The 13663-nt window shown below is 49.1% G+C and overlaps 1 protein-coding gene across 1 annotated transcript; it reads right to left on the bottom strand.

Moving 5' to 3' along the window:
- Nucleotides 1–266: 266 nt before the first annotated feature.
- On the bottom strand, nt 267–12487 carry LMO2 (LIM domain only 2). Its single transcript, XM_070473195.1, has 4 exons — nt 12266–12487; nt 11914–12145; nt 7622–7837; nt 267–1271 (listed from the first exon to the last, which is right to left on the bottom strand). Exons 1-4 carry the CDS (start codon nt 12270–12272, stop codon nt 1052–1054), a joined length of 675 nt encoding a protein of 224 aa, XP_070329296.1. The 5' UTR covers nt 12273–12487; the 3' UTR covers nt 267–1051.
- Nucleotides 12488–13663: the final 1176 nt, after the last annotated feature.

Raw genomic sequence — 13663 nt, 5'->3', positions numbered from 1 at the left:
GATCTTGCCTTCCATTCGCTCCATACAATGCTGAAGTGAAATGCTTGTTTTACAATAACAATCTAATTATTCTACGTCCCTCTGAGCTACATGATGACCTGTTACATACTAATTGCTAGTAATATAGAAATGTGCCTGCCTCCTATAAACCCTACACATAAACCTAAGTTTTATTTGACCTAAAGGTAAATTGCTTATTTCTCCTTTCTAATATAAAGTCATTTTTCTGCCATCCCAAATTATAAGTCATTGCCAAATACACAACATTGCATTTTAGTCAGTCATTTTTATTTTCCGCAGAGATTTTTTTTAAACTACACACGACAAATACTTTGATATAATCTAAGATAATAAAATAGTTGAACAACTTTTTTTTTAGATTTACATTTGTATAGAAACAATCTGTGGAACTCCTCACTTCAAAACTAAGGTGTCTAAAAACAGTGATTCATCAGCATTGCTTTAAATAATTGTTTGGTTAAAAGTTGCAGTTTTCATTCTCAACTAAAATGTCTCCATGCAGTGTCCCTTAGGTCCAAAGCTTAAGGCCTTGGTAAGGTGGCCAAGAAGAAAAAGATGGCCACTCTTTATCTCTGTCCTTCCCTCATATGGAGGACAGGGGCTGGAACAGGGTTCCATAAAAACCAGGAAGAAAATAAATCAATTGCACATCTCTAGTTTTCAAGGGTCAAAGACATAACAAGTCTGGGCAGAACATGTCCCTATCTGTAGATGGAAGTCCCATTATGATGGCACAGCAGCCCCCCAACACTCTCTCCTTGGCTAATCATGTCAGTTATTACCCATAGGCTGTGGCCACTGTCCCTAAGTTCTCCCTCAAGGCCAGTCATTTTGTGACATTTAAGTTTTGCCCCTTGCACTATGTCACTTGGATGCTATGTCTTGGTTCTTGGTGCCCAGTTAGGGTCTACCATCCCCTAAGAAATGCCTCAGCCCACCCTCAAATCCCCAGAATGCCCAAGAGCGTAAGACCCCACGGAGACAGTGACTTTTCAGTGAATCTCCTCCCCGAGATGCTGGGGCCCCTGGCCTATATCATCCCATTGATCTTAGTCCACTCGTAGATGTCCTGTTCACACACTATGTCGGAGTTGATGAGGAGGTATCTGTCACCCACACAGAAATGCTTCTGACAGGCGGCACATTTGAAACATTCCAGGTGATACACTTTGTCCTTCACCCGCATCGTCATCTCGTAGGCACGGATCCGCTTGTCACAGGATGCACAGAGACCATCTTGGCCGAAAAGCCTGGGGGGAAGAAAGAGAGAAGCTAGAAAGGCAGGGCCCAAGGTAAGACTGGAAGAAAGAGCCTGAGGATGGGTTCCATGATGTAGGCTGGATTTCCAAGATGTCGGGAAGCAAGAGTTGGGTCCAGACAGATGGCCAACTAATTCATCCACCTCACCACAACTGACTATGACTGATTCATAGTCTTTCCTAAAAGGAAGAGGGTCCTCTGACATGAAACCATGCCTGGGGCATTTGTGTTTGGCATAACTCGTTCCTCTTCTGAGCGCTCTCTCTGCTTCTAGGATGCCCCAGGACCTGCCTCTGTGAAAGGAATGAAGTGAATTTAAGAGGTTAGCTGTGTGTAAACTGATACAGCCACGATGGAAAAGAGTATGGAGATACCTTAAAAAACTAGGAATAAAACTACCATATGACCCAGCAAGCCCCCTTACCGGGTATATACCCTGAGAAAAGCACAATTCAAAAAGACACATGTACCCCCACTGTTCATGGCAGCACTATTTACAGGTGCCAGGAATTGGAAGAACCTCGATGTCCATTGACAGATGAATGGATAGAGAAGTTGTGGTGCACGCACACACACACACACACACACACACACACACACGCACACGCACAATGGAATCTTATTCAGCCATAAAAAGGAACGAATTTGAGTCCATTGTGGTGAGGTGGATGAAGCTAGAGCCTGTTATAGAGAGTGAAGTAAATCAGAAAGGGAAAAACAAATATATATTAACACGTATATATGAAATCTAGAAAAATAGTACTGATGAACCCGTTTACAGGGAAGGAATGGAGACAAAGATGTAGAGAACGGGCTTGTGGACACGGCAGAGGAAGAAGAGGGTGGGATGAATTGAGAAAGTAGCATTGGCATAATACACTACCACGGGCAAAATAGATAGCTAGCGGGAAGCTGCTATATAACACAGGGAGCCCAGCCTGGTGCTGTGTGACAACCTAGAGGGATAAGTCAGGGGAGGGGAGGGGAGATATATATATATAATATATATAGTTTTACATATATAATTATGACTTACTCATGTTGTATGGCAGAAACCAGCAGAACATTGTAAAGTAATTTTCCTCCAATTAAAAAAAAAGTTAAAAATAAAAAAGGTTAGGCGTGGATTATGTGTCTCCTCCCAAGGGAACTTTTATTTTAGAAGAGGAGCAGGAGTAAACCCAGGGGGCTTCTTGAGAGGAATGCAATGAAATGGGCATCTTTCTGAGGCTCCCTCCCACACACTATCACATCAACGGCTCTAATTCCACCCACGGGGAGGGTTGGTCGTTTAACTTCTCCAGAGCCACACAGGCCATCACACACAACGGCTCTGTAGGACCCCAGCTTCTGGGAGGCGGAGGGAGCTCAACAGGGAACAGTCCCTCGGCCACCCGGGGGACGAGCAGTAGTATCTCTCCATGTAGAATGGAAGATAATAATTCAAGATCCTTGCTGGCCCAGTGGCATAAGTCTCTGAAAAACTTCTCTTCTGTCATCAAAATCAAGACCCTCCTAAGTCTCAGCTGACTGGTCATTTATTTTAAGCAATATGTGGTACCAAAGCAGGAGATGGACTACGGTGGAGCCTAGTGCAAGCTAAGTTGCTTCAATCCTGTCCGACTCTGTGCCCCTATGGACTGCAGCCCGCCAGGCTCCTCTGTCCATAAGATTCTCTAGGCAAGGATGCTGGAGTGGGTTGCTGTGCCCTCCTCCAGGAGATCTTCCCGACCCAGGGATCAAACCCAGGTCTCTTACATCTCCTGCACTGGCAGGCGGGTTCTTTACCACTAGTGCCACCTAGGGAGGCCGGAGCCTAGTGCAGGGGCTCTCAAAGTGTGGTCCTGGGACCAGCTGTATTTGCATCCCCTGGAAACTTGCTAGAAATGCACACTCAGGCCCTCCTGACAGAGACGCGGGTAGAGGCCCAACCGTCCGTCTGGCCCTGAGTACGGCCAGGCGACGCTGATGCAGGCTGAAGTTTGAGAGTCAGCCGCACGAGTTGTGTAACACAGCACTGCAATCAGAAGACTCAGACCCGGGCTGGACCGGCCCGCACACCTGAGTGACCCTGCGGAGACCTCTGTCGACTGAGCTTGTGGAATGACAGTCATCACAGCGCCCACCTCACCCGGCTGCTGGAGGGTGGAGCGCAGCAGGTCGGAGCGCAGTGCTCAAGGCTGAAGCCGATGCTGGCTGGCTTCTAACACATCTTGGGGGTATTCCCAAAGGGGCCAGTCTTGCTGCCTGATGACATGGCCTGTCAGCAGGTCTTTTCCATAGGAAACCTTCAGGGCAGTTTTAGGTAAATGCCTGCTCTTCTTGGAAGTTCTAATGAACTTCAGCATAGCAGAGAATCAACTGGTAGGTTCTGAGAGGATGTAGGGGCGACGAGAGCAGTTGACAAATTTAGAGCAGAATGAATGGAACCAGGAAGATGCGGTCTGTGGGTGGAGAGCTCGTGGTTACAGCCAGGCTGGCTAGTTCCCTCCAAATCCCACTCTCCATGCGAAGGTCTCCGAGTGTTTTCAAGGCCCCACCTGGGAGCAAACTCATTACTGGGGGAAGAATACTACATCCCAAGACAGCAGATGGTGGAGCTGTCAGGAACTTCCACCTTGGAGGGCATGGGGTGGAAAGACAGTTCTGATTTCCTGGTTGTTCAGTAAGAGGAGTTTGGGCCTGAGTAAGAATAAACGACTCACAAAACAGCATGCTTGGAAAGCAGCCAGCTGCCTGGAGTGTGTGGCCCTTACGGAAGGGGAAGCGGGAGGTAAATTACAACACAGGTCAGGCAGTTAATGACGGGAAGCATGACGGACTAATATCTGGGAGACACCTTCAGATCCCAGCATCACCTTCAACCAGCCAGTCCTCCTGGAGCCACGGATATCCTCTGCCTTGGCTTCCGTGTCTTACGCTGTAAGACGGGAGAACTGGAAGGGAAGGAAGGCTTCTAGAGCCCCTTCCAGCTCTGGTTTGCTGAGACTTCACTAGGTGGAAATAAGCTAGGACTTGACATCTAACTTGCACGTTCACTTCTGAAGAATTGGTAACTTAGGCTGGCTATCCCAGAAACTGACCCTGAGGCAGGAGTTATTAAGGATGTGTCATCAGGGAAAACAGGTACAGTGGCAAGGGAAACCAGACAGAAGATGGAAGGCAGGCCAAGTTGCAATCTTGAGCCAAGTCCCTCAGAGGGGAGCTTTGGCCTGAATGCATGGGGACTCTGGGGTGTAAGCTGTGTCTCCAAGTGGTCTTGGCTCCAGGCAAGATTACTAGACTTCGGTCTCTGGCAATGCCAGCTACTGGGCAAGGTCTGCTGGGCATTGGGTGGGTGGGTGGGTGGGGGTACTGGGCAGGCTTCTGGCAATGGCAACCCACTCCAGTATTTGTGCCTGGAAAAATCCCATGGACAGAGAAGCCTGGTGGGCTGCAGTCCATGGGGTCGCTAAGAGTCAGACATGACTGAGTGTCTTCACTTTCACTTTTCACTTTCATGCACTGGAGAAGGAAATGGCAACCCACCCCAGTGTTCTTGCCTGGAGAATCCCAGGGACGGGGGAGCCTGGTGGGCTGCCATCTATGGGGTCGCACAGAGTTGGACACGACTGAAGTGACTTAGCAGCAGCAGCAGCTGTTGAAGGTAAAACAGTAGGGGGTGGGGGGTGCACTGAGCACAAAAATCATAAAAAGGGATCTGAGGGGATCTGGACTGGGTACTGATATTAACAGCTACTGTTAAATTCCCAAGAAAACAACATAAATAGCACAGGGTTTATTTAGGTTCAGGCTTCCCTGGTGGCTCAGATGGTAAAGAATCTGCCTGTAATGCAGGAGACGTGGGTTCGATCCCTGGATCAGAAAGATCCCCTGGAGAAGGGGATGGCTACCCTTTCCAGTATTTTTGCCTGGAGAATTCCATGGACAGAGGAGACTGTCCATAGGCTACAGTCTATGGGGTCGCAAAGAGTCGGACACAATTTAGCGACTAAGAGTTTATTTAGGATCTGCATGGAGATCTCCTGATTATGTGAGGCTAAATGTCTGAAAAAAGATTTTAACAGGCCAGGCAGCAACTGGAAACCCTGGGGAGAAGTTCTCCTGGGGTGAGGGTAGGTGGGGGGCGGGGGGGTGGGGGTAAGGACTGAACACCATCCCAGGACACATTTCATCACTCCTCCAACTTGCCTTTTGCAAAGGCACTGTCAGCTATGTTAAGAATGCAAGCAAACAAGTCCATGGCTGAAGGGCCATGCCTGCAGCAAGAAACGATTTTTCTCCTCTGTCAAGAGGTGTCATGTCTGAAGCTTCCACCTGCCCATTTTAATAACAATAATATAAATATGAAAGGATGGCTGGAAACGCCTGCACTAACAGAGTTAATTAACATGTTGCCTAGGAATGTAGCAGGGAGAAGAATTATTTCATGTCACCAAGACACAAGTTAATTAACATTGGGTTCTCCCAGACTATTTTTTTTTTCTCTCCTTTTTAAAAATGCAAGAGATTAACAAGCCCAGGCAGCACGGGGTTTTCTTCTTGAATGTTATATAAAACCTCAGAGATAGGGAGAAACCTCAGCTCTTTTGACCTTACTCTATCTGTACTTCATTTAATAAGATTCAAATGATTTGACAGGGATGTAGTCAGGGGGCCCAGTGGGAATCATTTACCCGTCTGCTTTTCTGCACTGACTTGGCAAACTAGTAGCGAGCAGAATCAGGTCTCTATTTATCCCAGTTCTATTTTCTTGTTCCTTAATAATAATAATAATAATAATAATAATAAATGGTCAAAATTAAAATCATGATCCTTGGAAACTTCTTTTCTGTGAACCACCAAATTTGCAAGGACTTTAATCAGGAAATTTAGGGGGGGAGAAAAAAGCTCCTTTTGTCAGTCTCTGGGCAAACAGATAAGCTTGCTTCACCATGGAATTGCCTGCAATTTTTTTTTAATGTAAAATGCTCTGAGGGCAGGTTTGGGAGAAAGAGCTGGCCTGGCAGCCAAGGGCACTGGAGTCTAAACAAGCTTCCCTGGGTTGGGTGGTCCTAATGTATTAAGGCTGCATGCTCCACAGACACTGTACCCCACGAAGATGGCAAAAAAACTGACAGTTACACAGTCGAGCAGATTTGACAGCAGACGGCATACAGTTACCTCTGCCGCAGCTAATATGAAACTGGAAATTTCATGTGAAACTAGAACATTCCAGGCAAAGGCACTTGTTTGAGAGTCAGAAAATTCACACAGCCAAATGTGTGACCCAGAGTATCCGAGATATCTTCAGTGCCTGTCTCAGTGGGTGCTCCAGAGTTCCTCTTTTGCCTTTCCATTTTTCCATCACTTTGTTTATTAGGTCGGGAAAGACTCTAATGATAAATGTCATGAGGGTTACCGAAAGACAACAGCTAACATCTATTTGATACCCATGCACCACGCCAAGCACCTTACATGTACCACCCCATCTAATTCCCACCCCTTCCTGGAAGTAGGTACCGCTATTCTATAACCCCATTTTACAGATGAGGAAATTGAGGCCTAGGAAGGTTATGTAACTTGTCCAAGGTCACAGAGGTAGAAAGCAGTGGTGTCGGGGCTCAAATCTACTGCTGACTTCAGGGCCTTCCTGCTGTGACCAAAAATGCTTGGAGTGCCGGGGCGAGATTATACTTTCAATTTTTTAAAATTTGTTTTTTTTAATTGAAGAATAATTACAATATCGTGCGGGGTTCTGCCATATATCAACATGGATCAGCCATAGGCATACATATGTCCCTTTCCTCTTGAGCCTCTCTCCAACCTCCCACCCCATCCCACCCCTTTATGTTGTCTCAGAGTTCTAGTTTGAGTTCCCTGAGTTATATAGCGAGTTCCCACCAAGCTATCTATTTTACAGACGTTAGTGTATATGTTTCCATGCTACTCTTTTTAAATTTCTCATCACATTATATCGAGAGCTTACAAAAGAATCCTTAGAAACCTATGCATGTTTTTGAAGCATCAAATGAGCTGCTAGGAATCCACACTCAAACTTACAAGCTTCAAAACTCCCAGTTCCCTTGGCATACCCTGCGCCTTCCTCCCCCACCCTCTCCCCTTGTCTGACCCCCAGAGGGAACCACTATTCTGAATTCTGTGCTCATCACTCTCTTGCCTTTAAAATATGAGAACTGGACCACACAGGCATGTGTCCCCGAGAACATGCTTCTCTAACAGGAAGAAAGGCCAACTGCTCCCCTGCATAGGGCAGCTGAGACCAGCATGATCTCGCTGGCCCCGGAGGCAGGCGCCAAGAAGACACAGCCAGGGGCCCAGGAGGGCGGCGAGGACGCACCTGAGATAGTCTCGGCGGCAGAGCTTCCGGCCCAGCTTGTAGTAGAGGCGCCGGCCCACCTCGCCCAGCCGGCACCCGCAGAGGTCACAGCTGAGGCAGTCCTCGTGCCAGTACTGGTCGATGGCCTTCAGGAAGTAGCGGTCCCCGATGTTCTGCTGGCAGCCTCCGCATGTCAGCAGGGACGGGGGCATCTGCAGCACCTCGTCCACCGGCTCCCTGGAAGGAAGGCCAGGCATTAGGGATGCCTCACCTTGGGAAGGCCACCATCAGGGGCTCAGGAGTCACGCTGCACCCCACAGAGAACCTCACTCAGTTGTCTGGTGACACTGGAGAAAGGAGGGGTGAGCATACACCCAGGGCAGACGGCAGAGAGGCCCTGCCAGCCTTGGGTGAGGACCGGAAAGGGCTAGCCCCTACGTCCTAGATCCTGGAAGAAGCAAGGGCGGGGCACCAAGAGGCACACAGGCAAAGGGTACTGCCCCTACCCCCTACAGCCCAGCCCCCTCCCAGACCTGTGGTCTCTCTTCTTCTTGATCCCCCCTTCCCCTCCGACTCCACCTCCACACCTCATCTCTTTCCTCCCCCCATATCCCGGAGCCCAGCCCCAGAGGAGGCACCAGGACTCTAAGAGTTGCTTGTGGCCCAAACAGTGACTACCCAGTGGGTTAAACATCTGCAAATTCCCTTTGGAATCTGCGCCACCTTGCCTCTATCCCTTTCCAACTGCACAAGTGTAGAGATGAGGAGGAAAGGGCCCCCAAATTATTTTAGGTTGCTTTCTCTTTCCCAAATAAAAATACCATCAAGATATAATAGAAATTCTCATTATTATTATTTTTAACAGAAACTTCACATCCTATCCTTCTTATGGAATGAGTCCTTGAGGAAAAATCTCGGGTGTTAAATAATCCACTGTTATATTTATAAAGGAGATCAAACAGACCTTTTTGCACATGAACACTTTCACAGCAGCAAAACTGATTCGCATGAAGTTGATTTAGGAAAGAAAATGGGGAGGGGGCAATAGTTCTTTTCGGCAGAGAGTGTGGAAGGCAATTAAACACTGAAATCTCCTCCAGGCAATTGTTAAGAGCGAGCCTGTGACATGTTTTCTTTCATTACAAAATCATATAGTGTCTCCAGTTCACTTAACTGGAATCTGAATCCTTTTGTTTTACATTTTAAAAGAAATAACTTTACTTGCCAGAAGAGGATTAAAAAAAAAATAGAAATGATTCCTGCACCAGATGGGACATAGGAAAAACTGAATACCTGTTGATCTGTAGCAATTAACAAACGCTATCTTGAACTGCACTCAAACACAAATCTATTTTTCAGAAATCTATTACGTTTGGAAAAATGGACCTGCTTCCAACTGTGAAATTCCCAAAGTGAATTTCCCCCTTGGTACCTTGAGGATATAAATCTGTGTTTCCTATTTCCAGCTGATGCTGGCTTACTTGGTGACCTTGCACCCTGACTGGCCTGTGCCCACAGCATTTAAGGCCCTTTATATTTAGGAAGGATGAGGCTCAGGGAATCAGTGTTGATAACACACTCTGACACCTTCAGAGAACTCTGTCTGTTCACTTTGCTGTGAATATTCAGGAATATTGAACCCAAGCCCACACTTTGAAGAACAGGTATGAGGGTCCTTTGTGAGATGATCTCCTTGCAGACCAGGGAAGTGTAAAACCCAAACTAATCATCTCCTAAAAACTCAAGACTTTAGAGTTTTAAGCATCCACTGAAGCCTGACTCGTCTTTGTTTCCACAGGTTATGTATAAGGACGTCCACCCTCCCTCCTGAAAAATAAAACATCCAGCATTTTCCCGTGCATCGCCTCAGAATCACTTCTCTTCCCTTTTCACAGCCCGTGGCCTCACTTTAGGCTTTCAGAAACATTCATGGAACCTCAACACCACTGGATGCCCTGACGCAGATCCTGCCAACCAACTGTGAAAGAAGAGAATTTGCACTTAGCTGGTGCAAAACTGCCTGGAATTAAAATGAACTGCTCCTGTTATTCACAGGGAGGCAGCAGGGGCCACCGATGGCATAGTAGAGAAAATCTGTGTGTGTGTGAGTTCTGGCTGTATTTCTGTCTAAATGTTTCATGTGCATAGGCTAGGCAAGTTTCTGGGTGTAATTTGGAGGTGCTGATCAGACTGACCTCAGTCACACTGACCCAGGTATGTATACACTGAAGCATCTGGTAGGGGAGTGGTCCATAGGAGAAATGTTAAGCCAAAAAGCTACTGTCTGTGATGGCCTAAGATGAGATAGGAAAGGACTGGATAAGATATTGGCTCTATCTTTCTATAATTAAAGATAATATCACATTATCTTTGGTGGATGTTCCAAGCCAATAACTGTGGGACTCACCCTCTTATTAATATTTTTACATTCTCCTAGAGCCTATCTGAATATTACACCTCAATACACTTCGGCCTGGATTTTTGGGATAATTTCTCAACAGTTTCCAAGAAAAATATGGGGGGGGGGAGTGTGCTGCAATAATTTCTCAGCTAGCTGGTCCATCTCCAACTAGAGCCTGTCTTCACTGGGCAAATAGTGAAGCAAAGGATAGAGAACACCCCACTGAGCATCCTTCCGTAGACGCCTGCTGTGCTGAGAGGTGAAGATGTTTCAATTTTGCAGTCTCTTTGTGAAAAAAGCATAAACTTTGAAAAGAGCAAACTTCCTTCAGGGAACTGAAACCTCCAGGTTTATCTTCTAATAAAAAGATGAGTGACTAAGTTCTGCTGATAGAAAAGGCATTAGGCACCTATCAAAGGTAATTTATCCAATTCACTCTCTTATTGTATTACTATCATCTTGCCCAGGCTCTGAAAACTCAGGGCTAAATTGTAATTCTAGGTTTGTTAAAAAAAAAAAAAAGAGAGAGAGAGAAAGTGAGCAAAGCACTCTTTTCAGAGTTTTCCTAAATAAATACTTAAAAAAAATAAAAGCAATGTTATTTTTTTCCCTGAGAATTTAAGGAAGCTGGGGTTTTGTTAGAACAAACCTGACTCCTTGTAGCTCTGGCTTCTGAACCTTCAGGATTGAATAGTGATGTTTATATTCTCACTGGGTCATGGTTACTTCCTGTGTTTTATGAGAACACGCTGAGCTTTTATGCTGGTAACTGAGGGTAAAACCCAGGTATATAAACACCATAGGAGGCTGAAATTGGGAGGAGGAGGTATTTCAATCAGGAAAGCACAATTCTTTTAAAGCAGGAAAAGAAAACAAAACAAATGCCTCTTAAAAGCACAAATGGACAAGTCATTAACCAGCTCCTTTGGTCTGTGTAACAAATCCCTTCAAAGGATTTAGATGGGGACTTCAAAGGAATAAAAATTCTCAAAACCAGACAGCTAATGAATCTTAAAAGGGCATTTGCGCTGACGGGAAAATGATATCTTAAACATCCCTTTCTCCCCATGTTAACACTGAGCAATGGGCTGAAGGTAAAGATCGGGAAGAGGGGGATACTTCAAACCAGTCAGGGGCTCAGAAAACTAATGCGGTTCATTTAGAGCTCTGGTTCCCAGACCCTACACCCTTTGAGATTGTGACAAGAGCCGTAAGACTCCGCTAACCGGAAAAATTCACCTATATCCAAAATGGTGCACAAACTTTCAAGGTTCAAAGGTACCCATCGCTGGACACCGAGGGGAGAGGCGTGGCCGCGAATCCAGACTAACTCCCCGTGTTGTTCGGGTGCTCTAAAGTCTCTGGAGGCCTGAGTGAGCTCCGAGGTGAACTCCCGCACCTCCTCACCCGCGGGTCCCCAGCGTGGTGGGCCACCGCTCCACCTGCGGACCCGGAAGGGGACCGGCGGGGACCCGGGGCGGGGGGCGGGGGCTCCACTTGTAGTACCCCCCTTTCCAGGGCCAAACGGACAAAGAGAAGGAACGAGAGGGGAGAAGGGAGCAGAATCGAGTCCTGAAGGCTCTCGGGGCTGCACCGGCGCGCCTCTGACCTCCCCCTGTGCCTGCTCCGGTGCAAACTTTCTGGCCCGAAGTGGCTTTAGGGAGCGTCCCAGGGAGCCGCCAGGGGCCCGCTCAGGCGCGGGGCCGACCCCTCTTCCTGCCGCCCGCCACCCAGCCCCTCTCCCAGTGTCCCCGGAGTCACCCAAGAGGATGCGGGAGACCCGCGCAAGGCAGAGGGAAGCAAGGGCACGCCGCGGGCGCGCACCTGGAGCCTTCTCTCCGGCCGCCCGCGCCACCCCGCCGCCCTGGGGCGCGAGGCCGGGGACCCTCGGTGGCAGGGGCGCCGCACTTACTCAGATGGGTCCAGGCTCTTCCTCTCGATGGCCGAGGACATTGGGGAGGGAGGTGGCGTGCCAGGCGGCGGGGGCGCTCCCTTTGTGGCGCGGGGCTGGCCGGCTGCCGGGGCTCGGACCCCCTCGGGTGCTCGGGCGCCGCCGCCGCCGCCGCCGCTCCTGCGCCTCTTCTTGCTCCGGCGCTCTGGCGGCGAGCTCGCCCCTCCGCGCTCAAGGACAGTCACCGCGCTCCCTTCAAACGCCAAAGAGAGAGAGCGAATCACCGAGCTGCCGGCGCGCCGCGGCCGAGGCGGGGACCGGGGCGCGCAGCCTGGCCCCGGGCGGCTGCAGCTGGTGCTGCTCAGGACTTAACCTTCCATCCCGGTCCCGCCGCCGCCGCCGCCGCCGCCGCCGGGTCTGGCTCGGCTCGCGCGCTGTCGCCGGCTCCGCGCCGCCCGCGGGGATGGTGCGCGCCCGCCCGGCCGCCCCGCGCCCCTCGCACCTTCAGCCCGGGTCGCGGCGCGCAGCTCGCCGCCGAGGGCTGGGAGGGGGCGGCGGCCTGGGGGCGGGGAGGGAACCGCGCCTCTCTCCCCCGGCTCCCTCCTCTCTCGGGAAGGTCTATTTTCGCTCAGCTTCCCTCTGTCTCTGGTTTCATTTCCTTTTTCCTGATCACGATTCAAATACAATAGAAGGAAATCACATTTAAAGAGACAGCTGCCCGCCCCCCCCCCCCATCTTTTTTCTTCCCTTTTTTTTTTTAAACGGGGCTCCTGGGGATTAGCGATACAAACAGCGGCAGCCGCAGCAAGACTGAGTTGGCTTCTTAAAGGGGCCAGCGTCGGGGACAGGGAGACTCGCTCAGAGAACACCTCTCCTTGGAGAGGCGGCTGGGTTGCCTGTAAAGCATTCTTTAGGGCTTTCCCTCTTCGGCGTTCCCCTTTTGGTTAACTAAGATTGAAAGTGACCAGAGGGCCGCTCAAGGAAGAAAGAAAAAACGAGAATGTGAAATAAACACATACAGAGATGTACGCGTTCCAAGTGGCTTTCGCGCGCGTCCGGGGTTGGAGGTCCCAGGTCCGCGGACAGGGAACGCGGAGATGCCCCCCAGACAGTGCGGCTTTGCTGGCTGAGGACTTGTGACTGCGGCCGCGCTCCAAAAGACGACGGGAGCTGGGCGAGCAGGGACCGCACGGGCTGGGTACGCCTGAGCAGTGCCAGGGGCAGCTAATCCCGAGGGAGGGTGGTTGGGAGGGACCAAGCTGGCCTGTCCCCTCTCCATCTGCTGGCGGCAGAATTCCCTCCCTCAGCATCTTTAAAAATCGGACCCCTGTGGTTAAACTGGCCCCTGTAAAGGGCCAATAGCACTCTGCGCAGAGAAAAGTGCCTCTCCAATGATGGAGAGCAATGCTTGGAGACTATTTTGCCCTGGGTCAGAAAAAGAGAGAGAAAGCAGACTTGTTTAGTTCAGGTTTCCCCTCTAATCTCAAAGGCAAATTTCAAGAAGAGAGGGGAATGTAGAAGGGGAGAGGAGGAAGCTAATAGTCTTCTCTTCAATAGAGCAAAACTTTAGGTCCCTTGGGCCTCATCAGAGTTCCCTGAAAATAATTGCATTCAGAAATTATTACTAAAGGCCTACTTGTGCACGCCACAAGTCTTGTAAAGAGGAAGATACCAGTATTCTCAGGATCCGTGGTTTTATAGGAGCAGTCTAGATCATGGTCATGGACACTGTATTCCCATTTTAAAGATGACACTGAAGGGTCTGGATGAG

This window comes from Odocoileus virginianus, chromosome 10, assembly GCF_023699985.2.
Source record: "Odocoileus virginianus isolate 20LAN1187 ecotype Illinois chromosome 10, Ovbor_1.2, whole genome shotgun sequence".
Lineage (NCBI taxonomy): Eukaryota > Metazoa > Chordata > Mammalia > Artiodactyla > Cervidae > Odocoileus > Odocoileus virginianus.
This window is presented reverse-complemented; position numbering and strand designations above follow the sequence as displayed.